This window comes from Ranitomeya imitator, chromosome 4 (assembly GCF_032444005.1).
Source record: "Ranitomeya imitator isolate aRanImi1 chromosome 4, aRanImi1.pri, whole genome shotgun sequence".
Lineage (NCBI taxonomy): Eukaryota > Metazoa > Chordata > Amphibia > Anura > Dendrobatidae > Ranitomeya > Ranitomeya imitator.
Genome location: NC_091285.1, coordinates 42,940,295 through 42,954,640, shown reverse-complemented (window position 1 = coordinate 42,954,640; position 14,346 = coordinate 42,940,295). Strand labels below are relative to the sequence as shown.

Below are 14,346 nucleotides of genomic sequence, written 5' to 3'. Positions count from 1 at the left end.
TTGGCAATCGCAAAGGGAGCTGCCAGCAGCGGATCTTGATGATTTGCCCAAATGCATTCAGAGGAGCAGAACATTCCTCAGATGCCCATTAATAACCTCACTGATCGCAGGCACGGTTTGTTAAGTGCGGGATTTTCTGCTTGTAGTGCTCATACTACAAATTGCATAAATCAAGAACATTTTATTGCCGTTTTTTCGTCATTTGCATAGCATTACCATGTTTATTGATTATGTGATTTCCATACTTCCACGATTTTTGCTACTTGGTGGTGCAATTTCAATGTTGAGGAGTGTGAATATACAGAAACAACGGAGATAGCGGCCATAAGCTACCGCAATGCTGACTGTACTAGGACAGTGTATATGGGAGTACATAGTAAGGGAACGGCAAGATGTCATCTCTGATAGCAGAGACCATTCTTAGCTCATCAATATAACACAATCTCCTCTTTCCTTTTCCGTAGTCTCACAAACCCCCCTATAAATTAGACATATCTTCACTTACCAGGCGGCAGATGAAGCTTATACAGAAATTTAAGCTTGTCTGTCATATCACCGTGATACATTCCTCCTAATAGTACAACATAAATGGCATAAAATTACACAGTTATATCAGGAGAATTCTCTAACAGAATATATCACATACACCGGGTCAGACTGGGTCGGGGGACATGATCCACTAACAAGGGGGAAATGGAAACATCAAGTTTGTAAATCTCCAGGCAGAACAACAGAGGAACTACAAACTAGGAATGGACGATGGTAATATCATGTGAAGTACAAGTAGTTAGTGACACAGATGGGTCCAGGGTCCAGCTAGCACGTTATGGAGAATCAGTAAAGGACCCCGCTTCCTTCATGCTGGCTCAGCACTAGACGTCTGCACTTACCGAGTCCAGTTACAAACTCCTTAAAGTTTATTAGCGAGTCTTTGTTGGTATCCTGCAGGCGGAAAATTCGAGAGGCCAGGATGGAAGTGTGGGGGCCGAAAGACCAGGGCGTGAGCTGGGAGAACAACTCCTGAAACTGATCTAGGTCTATGCGGTACTGCTCCAGATAGGGCAGGCTGGGGTCATGGCGATTGCTGGATGTGCGGTTCCCGCCCCAATAACAGCTCATAAGATGCTGGGCCTGAGAAGGAAGAGACATCACAGGCGTTGGTACAATACCTCTGCATCTGGATGATATATCACTATATATACATGTTAGTGGCCTGCATGAATGATGTGGCTTTATGTAAAAATACTAGTCATGCCAGGAAAAAGAAAAAACACTTGTAAAATGGACAACACATTGATTGACCCGTAGGAGAAGCAATCGCTGCTTGAGATCAGGAAATCCAATCAATGGAAACTCTGGAGACTAAAGATGCAGCAGTGTTCACTGGAGCGTCATGGCATCTTTACTGCTAAACCTGGCATCAACACAAGGAAGGCAGTGCCGGGTACTGCTGCCTGCCCACTTAGGGCTATACTCTAGAAGAAAGTAACCCTACGCCATATCCTTACAATACTGGCTATACATTTTGCCTCTTTCATTACTTTTTCTGTCTACCCCCCCATCACCCACCCTGCAGGTCATGGCTGTGTGTTACAGTCAGTACCTGCCTCTAACAATCACGGGTGGTGCAGAGCTCCACCTGGGATTGTTAGCCTGTTAAATGCCGCTATTGATTTCTGACAGCAACATTTAACACACGTCAGCATTGAGCCGTGTTATTCCATCAGACACCCGTGACGTGACGACGGGTCACCGATGGGCTGCTAAGATGGCATAGATCTGCTGTCATCCTCCGTGCTTGTCATTACGGAGCACCTTTAAAATCTAGCCTGTGGTCGGTCTTCAAAGGAGACAATGATTTCTGCTATACACATCAATGCTGTGTATAGCACAAGCAATCAGACAATCGCAGCTTCAAGTGCCCTAAAGGAACTATTAAGAACAGTGAATTGTAAAAAAAAAAAAAAAAGTTTAAAAAAAAAAATCAAATAAGTTCAAATCACCCCCCTTTTTTCCCCATTAAAAATGTAAAAAAATACACATACAGTATCTCACAAAAGTAAGTACACTCCTCACATATTTGTAAATATTTAATGATAGCTTTTCATGGGAGAACACTGAAGAGATGACACTTTGATACCATGTAAGGTAGTCAGTGTACAGCTTGTATAACAGAATACATTTGGTGTGCCCTCTAAACCACTCACACAGCCATTAGTGTCTAACCCGCTGGCAACAGACAAGTGTACACCCCTAAGTGTACATGGCCAAATTGTGCCCAATTAGGCATTTTACTTCCGCGATGCCATGTGACTCATTAGTATTACAAGGTCTCAGGTGTGATTGGGGAGCAGGGGGTGTAAAATTTGGTGTTATCGCTCTCACTCTCTCTTATACTAGTCACTGGACTTTCAATATGGCGCCTCATGAAAAAGAACTGAGGATCTGGTAAGATTGTTGCTCTACAGGTCCTTCTCAAAAAATTAGCATATAGTGTTAAATTTCATTATTTACCATAATGTAATGATTACAATTAAAATTTCATATATTATAGATTCATTATCCACCAACTGAAATTTGTCAGGTCTTTTATTGTTTTAATACTGATGATTTTGGCATACAACTCCTGATAACCCAAAAAACCTGTCTCAATAAATTAGCATATCAAGAAAAGGTTCTCTAAACGACCTATTACCCTAATCTTCTGAATCAACTAATTAACTCTAAACACATGCAAAAGATACCTGAGGCTTTTATAAACTCCCTGCCTGGTTCATTACTCAAAACCCCCATCATGGGTAAGACTAGCGACCTGACAGATGTCAAGAAGGCCATCATTGACACCCTCAAGCAAGAGGGTAAGACCCAGAAAGAAATTTCTCAACAAATAGGCTGTTCCCAGAGTGCTGTATCAAGGCACCTCAATGGTAAGTCTGTTGGAAGGAAACAATGTGGCAGAAAACGCTGTACAACGAGAAGAGGAGACCGGACCCTGAGGAAGATTGTGGAGAAGGACCGATTCCAGACCTTGGGGAACCTGAGGAAGCAGTGGACTGAGTCTGGTGTGGAAACATCCAGAGCCACCGTGCACAGGCGTGTGCAGGAAATGGGCTACAGGTGCCGCATTCCCCAGGTAAAGCCACTTTTGAGCTACAGAGAAGCAGCACTGGACTGTTGCTAAGTGGTCCCAAGTACTTTTTTCTGATGAAAGCAAATTTTGCATGTCATTCGGAAATCAAGGTGCCAGAGTCTGGAGGAAGACTGGGGAGAAGGAAATGCCAAAATGCCTGAAGTCCAGTGTCAAGTACCCACAGTCAGTGATGGTGTGGGGTGCCATGTCAGCTGCTGGTGTTGGTCCACTGTGTTTCATCAAGGGCAGGGTCAATGCAGCTAGCTATCAGGAGATTTTGGAGCACTTCATGCTTCCATCGGCTGAAATGCTTTATGGAGATGAAGATTTCATTTTTCAGCACGGCCTGGCACCTGCTCACAGTGCCAAAACCACTGGTAAATGGTTTACTGACCATGGTATTACTGTGCTCAATTGGCCTGCCAACTCTCCTGACCTGAACCCCATAGAGAATCTGTGGGATATTGTGAAGAGAAAGTTGAGACACGCAAGACCCAACACTCTGGATGAGCTTAAGGCCGCTATTGAAGCATCCTGGGCCTCCATAACATCTCAGCAGTGTCACAGGCTGATTGCCTCCATGCCACGTCGCATTGAAGCAGTCATTTCTGCCAAAGGATTCCCGACCAAGTATTGAGTGCATAACTGAACATTATTATTTGTTGGTTTTTTTGTTTGTTATTAAAAAACACTTTTATTTGATTGGATGGGTGAAATATGCTAATTTATTGAGACAGGTTTTTTGGGTTATCAGGAGTTGTATGCCAAAATCATCAGTATTAAAACAATAAAAGACCTGACAAATTTCAGTTGGTGGATAATGAATCTATAATATATGAAAGTTTAATTGTAATCATTACATTATGGTAAATAATGAAATTTAACACTATATGCTAATTTTTTGAGAAGGACCTGTACATAAAGATGGCCGAGGCTATAAGATTGCCAACACACTGACACTGAGCCGCAGCACTGTGGCCAAGATCATACACTCGGGGGTCCTCCGAGTATTTGTTAGTGTTCGGAGATTTAGTTTTCATCACCTCAGCTGAATGATTTACAGCTACTAGCCAGCCTGAGTACATGTGGGGGTTGCCTAATTGCTACGGAATCCCCACATGTAATCAAGCTGTCTAGTAGCTGCAAATCATTCAGCTGCGGCAAGGAAAACTAAATCTCCGAGCAGATGCAAATACTTGGGAGACTAGCGTGCTCAAGAAAACCCGAGCAACGAGTACTCTCACTCAACACTAGTCTGCACAGCTGTTGTCCCAGAAGAAAGTTTCTTCTAAAGATGATGCATAAGAAAACCAGCAAACAGGTTGCTGAAGACAAGCAGACTAATGACATGAGTTACTGAAACCATGTCCGTGGTCTGATGAGACCAAGATAAACTTATTTGGTTCAGATGGTATCAAGCGTGTATGGCGGCAACCAGGTGAGGAGTACCTTTGTACACTTGTCTTTACAAGTGTGTCCTGCCTACAGTCAATCATGGTGGTGGAAGGGTCATGGTTTGGGGCTGCATGACTGCTGCCGGCTGTGGGGAGCTACAGTTCATTGAGGGAACCATGAATGCCAACACGTACTGTGATATATAGATCCAGAGCATGATCACCTCCCTTCAGAAACTGGGCCGCAGTGCAGAATTCCATGATAACGACCCCAAACACACCTCCATGACCACCACTGCCTTGCCAAAGAAACGGAGGGTAAAGGTGCTGGACTGGCCAAGCATGTCTCCAGACCTAAACATTACCGAGCATCTGTGAGGCATCCTCAAACGGAAAGTGGAGGAGCGCGAGGTCTGTATCATCCACCAGCTCCGTGATGTCGTCATGGAGGAGTGGAAGAGGATTCCAGGGGCGACCTGTGAAGCTCTAGTTCACTGCATGCCCAGGAGAGATAAGGCAGTGCTTGAAAATAATGGTGGCCACACAAAATATTCACCCTATGGGCACAATTTGGCATTTTCATTTAGGGGTGTAATCACTTTTCTTGCCAGCGGTTTAGACCTTAATGGCTGTGTGTTGAGTTAAAAAAAAACAGCTCTGACTATACGTGCTGCTGACCCCTGATGAACCCCCTTGTAACGATGGGGGGGGGAAACGCGTCGGGCATTGTTTTGGGGATAAGATATTTATCGAGTGCTGTTATTTTCATCTCCTTATCATCATTTCCTTCAACATTACCCGGATGTCGGGATTTTGTGCCGCAGCTCACAGATGAGTATTCCTGATTTTACTATGTTAATCACTGGATTACTATGCTGCTGTAACCTCTATTATTGAGGATTGAGCTTAAGTCAGTACGGTGCATTTTGTGATAACAACGCTGCTCAATTGTCGGTCCTGTGCCCCCTACTAAGGGGTGTAGGATCAGTTTGGCACTTTGCACTTTATTATTGACCGTTGGTATCTGTATGATTGGAGACTGATATAATAGCCTATGTTTGTGTCCATGTAAGGGGGCTTTGAAGGGCAATTGGTCTAAATATCTGGATATTGCCTGATCTGTTAGAGACGATCGTGTCTCGGCTATGTAGTCATTTATTTATTTGACTTTGAAATATAAGTGGGTCCCCCTACTGGATACTTGATATCATCTTTTCTTATCTTGATGATATGAGATTTATTTATTGCATCCTGATATACCTTTATGAGCTGGGCACATCTGACTCCTATCGGCTGGGTATATCTTACTCTGCTGATTGAAGCCCAATCTGTGAAATATTGCATTACACTATTTTGTTGGTTTATTTTTTCTATGTTTTTGTTTTCACATTTTTTTTTTTTTAATTTCTTTTTGTGGTTATCAGGGTGTATTGGGACATTTTTCTATCCTTTATCTCCATTGTAGGGATGTTCGAGGGATCCTAGGGTAAGTCGACGTCGAGTGGGGGCGCCAACCGTTTCAAAGTAGGGTGCCAACCTCCACTGACAGGTAGGATTTGTCCGATAGGCATATACTAGGTCGCTCCAGTTTTCCTGCATTGTAGGGATTTTTAGGGACTCTGAGGGCGAGCCGCCGTGGAGTGGGGGCGCCAAGCGTAATTTAGGGTGCCAACCCCCGCTGCCAGGTAGGACAAAGCCTAGTGTCGCTCTAGGACTACATAGGCACATTTCTGCTGTTGTGTTTTAATGATTAGAGATTTTAGTAGCATATATTATTAAAGGTTAATATTTTTTATGAATCCTGTGTTTTTTTTCTGGTTTTTTGAGCATTAAAGGGTTCTTGAGTATATATTTTTGGTGTTTTTTTTTGTGTGTTGAGTTACTTAGAGGGCACACTAAAATTACACTTTTACAAACTGTACTGACTACTTTACCTTGTACCAAAGTGTCATAACTTCAGTTATTTTGCATGAAAAGATATAATAACATATTTACAAAAAAATGTGAGGGGTGTACTTACCTTTGTGAGATACTGTATGTGATATCACCGCGTTCAGAAAAATCCGATCTATCAAATATGAAAATAATTAACCTTAGTGGTAAACAGCGTAAACTAAAAAAAAAAAAAAAAAAAAAATCAAGAATGCCAACATTTTTTTTTTGGTAGCTGCAAAACCACAAAAAAATGATATAACGAGCAATCAAAACGTCACATCTATCCCAAAATGGTATCAATAAAAATGCCGTCTTGCACCGCAAAAAATAAGCCATCAAACAGCTCCACTGACAGAAAAAAGTAAAAACATTATGGGTCTCGGAAAATGGTGACACAATCTTAATCTGCAGATTAACCCCATATCTGCAGGTTAATAACGTTTTATCACAGCATAGGTCCCCTTTAAGCAGGGCTTGTCCGGTAGTGGACATGAATATAAAATGAATATAGTATATTACTACAGGCAATTCATCGGTTATGAACTAGACCGGCTCTGAAGGTTTGCTCGTAACCCGAATTTGTATGCAAGTTACAACAGGGCTGGCAAAAAAAAAATAGAAAACTTAGGCTACATTCCCATGACCAGTATATAGCAGTGCTTTGGACGCAGGTACTTTCGCTGCGTTCTAATCATGCAGTTAAATCCACATGAGTTTATTGAACCAAGTGGATTTAACGCATCCAATACATTCTATAGTGAAAATTTCTAGTCTCCACAACAGAAATGGACATGCTGTGGCTCGTAAACCGCACTGTGGGCACAGGTTTCTATAAATCCCATCCACTGTGCTTGTATCATTGAATGCAGCGGTTTGGATGCAGCGTAAGTGTACTGCGCCCAAAAACGCTGCTGTTCCTGATCGTGGGCACATACCCTTACACAGCAGTCACCTCATCTCTGACCTCCGGTCCTCTCCTTCCCACTGCAGTGCATGTCAGACCTCTTCACTGTAGGTCAGGAGATCTGGTTGAGTCCAGGCCTCAGAGGTCACTAGGTGTTGTAAGGTCAAGGTGACCTTATTACCTGCAGTGACCTCTGAGGCCTGGGCACGGCCAGAAGTCTCCACCTATAGTGAAGAGGCCAGAAAATAGGGATTTTTGTGTACTCACCGTAAAATCCTTTTCTCCGAGCCATTCATTGGGGGACACAGACCATGGGTGTATGCTGCGGCCACCAGGAGGCTGACACTAAGTAACACAAAGAAAGTTAGCTCCTCCCCTGCAGTATACACCCTCCTGCTGGCCCCCAGCTAACCAGTTCGGTGCAAAAGCAGTAGGAGATCAATAGCAACATATAAACGTATAGCATGTCACATTATATAAGAGAGTATAAAAATATCAAAAGATAAAAACAAAGCATAAGCTAAGGGTGGGAGCTGTGTCCCCCAATGAATGGCTCGGAGAAAAGGATTTTACGGTGAGTACACAAAAATCCCTATTTCTCCTTCGCCTCATTGGGGGACACAGACCATGGGACGTCCCAAAGCAGTCCCTGGGTGGGGACATCATCAGATCAGGCCGTGTAACCGCTACTTACAAGTGCGCCACCGCGGCCTGCAAGGTCCGCCTGCCCCGACTCACATCTGTGGAAGTATGTGAATAAAAGTGCTTCAAGAATGTATGCGGACTGGAGGAGTTCACAAGCTTGCGGTCGTGCTTGCCGAAGTCTGGAACCTAGAGCCCTCAGACAGGGAGATAGGCTGACATCTAGCTCGGAAGGACTCCTGGATGGAGAAAACAATCCACCAGGCAAAACCTGGCCGAAGAAACGGCTAGACCCTTCCTGCGACTGTCAGGAAGCCTACTTACCATCGAGAAAGCCAAGTAAAGCGTCCAACCCTTGGCAGGACGCCATTCTCGATACGTACCCACTCGAAGCACTCACTCCTTCCAGGTTATAGAGGATCCCTTCCGAGGTGTGTGGATCGGAGCCGAAAGAGATGAGAGAACGATTCCCCTGCAACAGTGGGAATACAATACCACCTTGGCAATGAGGGAAGGGGATGTCCTGAGGGCAACCCTGCCTTGAGGTAATAAGGAAAAAAGACAAAGAACAGAACGTCGAGTTCCGAAGACTCATCAGGAGTACAAGAACGCAAAGAAAGAAGGGAAGAGACCTTCCCTGATAGTGAAGGCTGTCCGGGTCCAAAAAAGGAGTCCACTGTAAAAAGCCGAGGATCATTAGGGTCCCACGGATCTAACGGTACGCGGTAGGGAAGAACTACAGGTTAAGGCTCCCTGCAAGAAAGTCCATCTTCCCAGATTTGTCGCAATAAGACGGAAAACTAGAAGAACAGCAAGCAAGAAAAACCCTGACATGGTCAGTGCGGTTCTCCCGGGATCCCTGGAGCCCTTCCTGCTTCCGAAAAGATCTCAGAAGAAGTAGAAGAGGAGTTATAGAAATTGGTCCCATGGAAGAGTAGAGCATGCACTGCGATGGTCTTGAAAGTCAAGTCCAAACCATGAACCGGAGCACATAGGCGTTCAGCTTGGACGCCATCTGACCTACATCTGGAGAAGTCTAGTGAAGGCAGATCCGATGGAAGACTTCCGAATGAAGTTCCCACTCACTAGAGGAGGAACCCTGACGGCTGAACATGTGTGCTGCCCAGAGCATTACTCCAGGGATATGTACTGGTGAGATCCCTGAATGAAAGATCTCGGCTCGTCAGAGAGAGAGAGGTGCCTGGGCCATGGCGCTTGACTGTGGGTAACCCGAAGACCCGCCTAAAGTCAGTGGGCCTGCTGCAGGATTAGACGTACCGTTCAGAACTCCAGGGAAAAGATCGGAAGAAGACTGGCCTTGGAATTCCCCAATGACCATTGGACCAGGAGAAGGCTCTGGGAGAGGAAGGAGCTCAGGGAATACTCTTTGAAAGCCTGATAGATCTGCAGAAAAAAAGGGCGCAGCGAAGGAAACTGCTTCCATTGTCGTCCTTTTCCTCAGAACCCTCCTAGCGAATTGAATGAACCGAGGGAATGAGATATGAAGTGCGCAAGCTCTCTGTTGAAGAACCACGAGCTTGACTCGAGAGAGAAAAAACAATCCTGCGGGGCAGGATCATCCTGAAAAAAGGATCTGCTGAACTGGGAAAGAGGAAAAGAAACTTGTCTAAGTTTAGCTGCTAGCCCAGAGAAAGGGTATTGCAAGAGATATAGACGACTCAGCGTAGTCCTAGAAGAGCAGCTACAAAGTCGACCAAAAAGAGCAGGACGACCATGCTTCTATGATGCAAGAAGTACACGACAACCGACATGACCCTTGCGACCACACTGGTGTGGTAGCCAGGCCGGAGGACAAGGTCGTGACTAGAAAATGCTGTTCGCAAATGGAAAGGAAGAAATTTACTTTCACTGGGGATAGAACCCATGTTTCCCACTCAATAGTCAAAGACCTTAACCACTCAGCCATCAGCTGACCATGAAGAGATTGTTGTAGCGGGGAGAAATAGGCATGTGAGGGTAAGACTCCCGAATGACTAAGGATGCCAGAAAAGTCCACCTCTTTCTGATGAAGTAATGGCTGAGCGGAGAAACTCCATCGGAAAAAGGGGAGGACCTTGACAAAGGTTGTTAGAAGTTTGAAGTCCAGGAATGGTGACACTTTACATTCCCTCCATTTTTGGAACCAAGATCCCTAGATCTAGACTATCCTGGACAATGCTTCCACTGCTGGTTGGGTCTGTAGAGGAGATACGATCCCTGCTAGTCTCCCGCTCAGAAAATTAGATTGGCCAGCTATACTGTTGAAAACAAAGTAGCTAAGGTCTCTGACCAGGAGACCATTGGTCAAGCCACCCATGTGGTGGCTAAGGAAGGGAAAAGCGCTGAACCCGAAACCACAAGACGGAACGAGCTAGGTTTGCTATCCGACCGTCTGTGGTAATTTAAAAAATGATACATCGGGCAGGAATACCAGTAGGTATACCACAAGAAAAACAACCCGGATAGTCTGCCAAGAGACAGAATACGGGACTGCGACCAGCAGGTCTCTAGCCATCGACGTGCAGAGTAGAAAAAAAGGAACCCTCAATCCACCGTCCTCTTAACAGGGGCGTGGAGAGGAATCGTCCGCTTTCTTGCATCATGCGCTAAATAGTGATGATACAAAGGGAGGGGTGCTTGGACGCCAAAAATGTGTGCCTCCGTACATCCTCAGAGTAGAAGTCCCCGAGTGGACAGGGCAGATGTCTGGCAATAGGCCTAAATGCAGAAGAGGATACACGGAGGCGACAATCCATATTCTCGTCTGTTGAAGGTGTGGGCGGAAATCGGAGCCCCTTAAAGGACCCGTTACCATAAAAATCCGACCCGGTATGGCATCCAGCTTAGAGGCTTCTGTCCAGTGCATCGCCCGTCCCACTGTTGATGATATAAAGAGAGAGAGAGAGAGAGAGAGAGTCCCTCTTTCTCAGAAGCTCTGGCAAATCAAGGCAATATCCGATCCATATTTCGCATTGTTCTCAACCAAACATGGGGGAGAGATCAGGAAAAGAAAACTTCCGTTTTGTAGAACCTGTACGTTATTCAAGGATACTTGCGGCCCCTGCTAGCCGGCGACTCCTAATGTAGAAGAGGGAGCATGTTGAGTGCTCCAGAGTTCAATTAGGGAGACCAGTTTAGGATTGCTGATGTGCTCTTAGGGCCAGTCAATACTGGTCATGCGCCTTTAAGACCAGGGAATACTGGTCCTGTGCCTTTAAGAGGAGGACATACTGTTCATGTGCGTCATGTGCCATCAAGAACCAAGGCCTGCTGGTCATGTGCCTTTAAGAAACAGGACGTACTTGACATGCACCTTTAAGTCCAAGACATACTGGTCATGAGCCCTTAAAACCAGGGCCTACTGGTCATTTGCGTTTAAGACCAGGGCATACTGGACATGTGCCTTTAAGACCAGGGCATACTGGTCATGTGCCTTTAAGACCAGGGCATACTGGTCATGTGTTTATAAGACCAGAGCATACTGGACATGTGCCTTTAAGTCCAGGGTATAATGGTCACGTGTCTCTAAGACCAGGGCATACTGGTCGAGTACCTTTAAAAGCAGGAGAGTAGAAGTCCCCGTGTACTGGTCACCTTTAAAAACCACGGCATGCTGGACAAACGCCTTAAGACCAGAGCATACTGGTCATGAGCGTACTGGTCATGGGAGATTAAGACCAGGGCATACTGGTCACTAGCGTTTAAGACCGAAGAGTACTGGTCACGTGCCTTTAAGACCAGGGCATACTGATCATGAGTCATTAAGACCAGGAAATACTGGTAACGTGTTTTGAAGGCCAGGGCATACTAGTCACGTACCTTTAAGACCAGGGCATGCTGGTCACGTGCCCTTAAGGCCAGGGCATACTTGTCATGTGTGGTCGTGTGCCTTTAAGACCGGGAATGCTGGTCGTGCTCCTTTGAGACCAGGAATGCTGGACAAGACCGGGGCATCTTTTAAAAGGATAATGCCAGAGATGGAATCCCAGGAGGGGAACTAGGTACTCTGGGAGGAGCCGGGATAGGCGCAGCGAAGGCTCCTGAGCTCAATTGATTAAGCACTATGAGAAAAGGTGACCGGCTCTGCTGGTAATGTGCCCCTTTTACACTAGGGAACTCTTAAGACCAGGGAATCTGGTGAAGGGTTTATGAGAAAAACCATGGAAAAAGACTGGGGATGCACCTATAAGCCCAGCGACTACTGGGCATGAGACAAGCCCAGCGGCTACTGGGCATGAGACTTAAAGACCAGGGGACCTGAGCCCCAGAGAATGCGGGTCCCAAGTATTTAAAACCGTGATGTTAGTCCCTTTATGCTGCCGGACGTGCGGATTTGCGGGGGAGGGGAGCGATTCACCTTACCGGGATTCTGAGTCCCCCGTCTGGAATAGCGCTGACCTCAGCGCTGAAACCCGCCGGCAGCAGCCCCTTCCAGAAGAACTAGGGGCCGTAAACTCCGCAGCCCCTTCCTGAGGTCAGGGAGAAGATGGCCGCCGAGATCTCGTCCTGCCCGAGAAGCGCCAGAATAGGGGGGCGGAGCCGCTAGAGTAAAGCCGGCGGGGGGCGGGGCTTCCCGGAATGCGGCCTAAACAGGGCCGAAGCCGGGGACTAAATTTATAGAGTCGGCCGGCGCGCACCCGCGGACTGAAGGGAAAGGGACCGCGAAGCTCTGTGGGGACCCTGCCGCTATGGAGCCCACCTATGACCGCCAAAAAAGTCAATTATTAACGTGCACTTACCCCGTACAGGTAGGAGCTGTGCCCGGGAAGATAGGACGGTGTAGGGTTGGGGAGCCTCCATCCACCATACCTGCAGAAGAGGGGTGGAGAGGAACCGTCTGCCTCCTTCCATCATCCGCTTTTTCAGTGGTGATGCAGTGGGGGCTGCTCGGACGCCACGTTGGAAGGTGCCTCTGTACAGCCGAGGGTAAAACCTGGTGGACAGGGCTGAATGTCCGGCAATAGGCCTGGCTGCAGAGGAGGATACTGAAGGTGAAACTCCAGTGCTCGTCTGATAAGGGAGGGGGGAGATCGGTGCCCATGAAGAGGCCCGTCGCCCCTAAAATCAGCTCAGGCAGTGTCTTACCACGTCGCAGGAGAGGATACGGAGAGGTGAAACTCCCGTGCTCGCCTGTTGTTGGTTCGAGGAGATCGGACCATGAAAGAATCCGTCGCCCGCTTCGTCCGTTGTAAAAGGTAAAAAGGTAAAAAGGAAAAAAGGTAAAATCTTTTGGTCTGAATAGCAGACCCGTCCGTGTGCCTCCTACGGACACTAAGCAAGAACTGGTTAGCTGGGGGCCAGCAGGAGGGTGTATACTGCAGGAGAGGAGCTAACTTTCTTTGTGTTACTTAGTGTCAGCCTCCTGGTGGCAGCAGCATACACCATGGTCTGTGTCCCCCAATGAGGCGAAGGAGAAAGCTCTGCGCGACAGTGGAAAGAAGAGGACCAAACGGAGGGCAAAGAGCAGTGGGGAAGCAGGAGCCGTATTAGGTTATTTTTTTGGGTTCCTTCACTAATACGCACCTCATTACTTACCTCTCCAGCTGCTTCGTTGCTCATCATCTGATCCTCTTCTGTCCGCTGTTGTGCTGCATCTCGGCTTCCTCACTATAGGCCAAGACTTCTGACTGCATCCAGGTCCCAAAGGTCACTGCACACCATAAGGCCAAACGTCTTAATGTCATGACTTTACAACACACAGTGACCTCTGAGGGCAGGACATAGCCTGAAGTTCTGGCCTACAGCGAAGAAACTGGAAATGCAATACGTGCCACAGCAAATTAAAGACCTGAATGGCAGGTAGAGGGTATAGGAGTGGCCAAAGCGGTGAGGAGAGGATTAGTTGTTTAGTTTTTTGTTGAACATTTGACTTTTTAATTAGAGGTCGTAAGCAAGTTGGATGTTGGCAAGTCAGGGCCTGCCTGTATGTGCATGGCAGATATAACCTAAACTAATCTAGAAAATAACCAATAAGCCCTTCCACTGTGCACAGTGATTCTCATGCAAACTGGGATGTCTATAGAGCACATAACTTAGGGCTCATGCAGACGTCCACGCAAATTGGTTCTACAATGGATCGCTAATGCACAGTCAATCTGAGATTGAATGTATATCCACTATGGCTGGGTTCCCATTGCGTTATGGGACCGCGTTTAACGGACAGCGTTGCACGGCGAAATTAACGCCGTGCAACGCGTCCGTTAACGCGCCCATTGAAGGCAATGGGAACGCGCTTCACTAGCGCGTGCCATGTTCGGCACGCGCTAGCGACGCGCCGGTGATTCCGTTACCGCGTCCCCGACCGCAGCCCCATAGAAAACATTGCGTTAGCGCAATCCGCT

At 46.6% G+C, this 14,346-nt stretch overlaps 1 protein-coding gene across 2 annotated transcripts in view; it reads right to left on the bottom strand.

Annotated features, from left to right (window-relative positions):
• TBC1D9B (TBC1 domain family member 9B) overlaps window positions 1-14,346 on the bottom strand; it is a 77,065-nt gene that overhangs the window by 12,485 nt on the left and 50,234 nt on the right. For both annotated transcript variants that reach the window (XM_069763599.1, XM_069763600.1), the window contains exons 16-17: window positions 891-1,131; window positions 506-571 (exon numbers count right to left, since the gene is read on the bottom strand). In XM_069763599.1, the coding sequence (XP_069619700.1) occupies window positions 506-571; window positions 891-1,131 (307 nt within the window). The remainder of the gene's footprint in view (window positions 1-505; window positions 572-890; window positions 1,132-14,346) is intronic.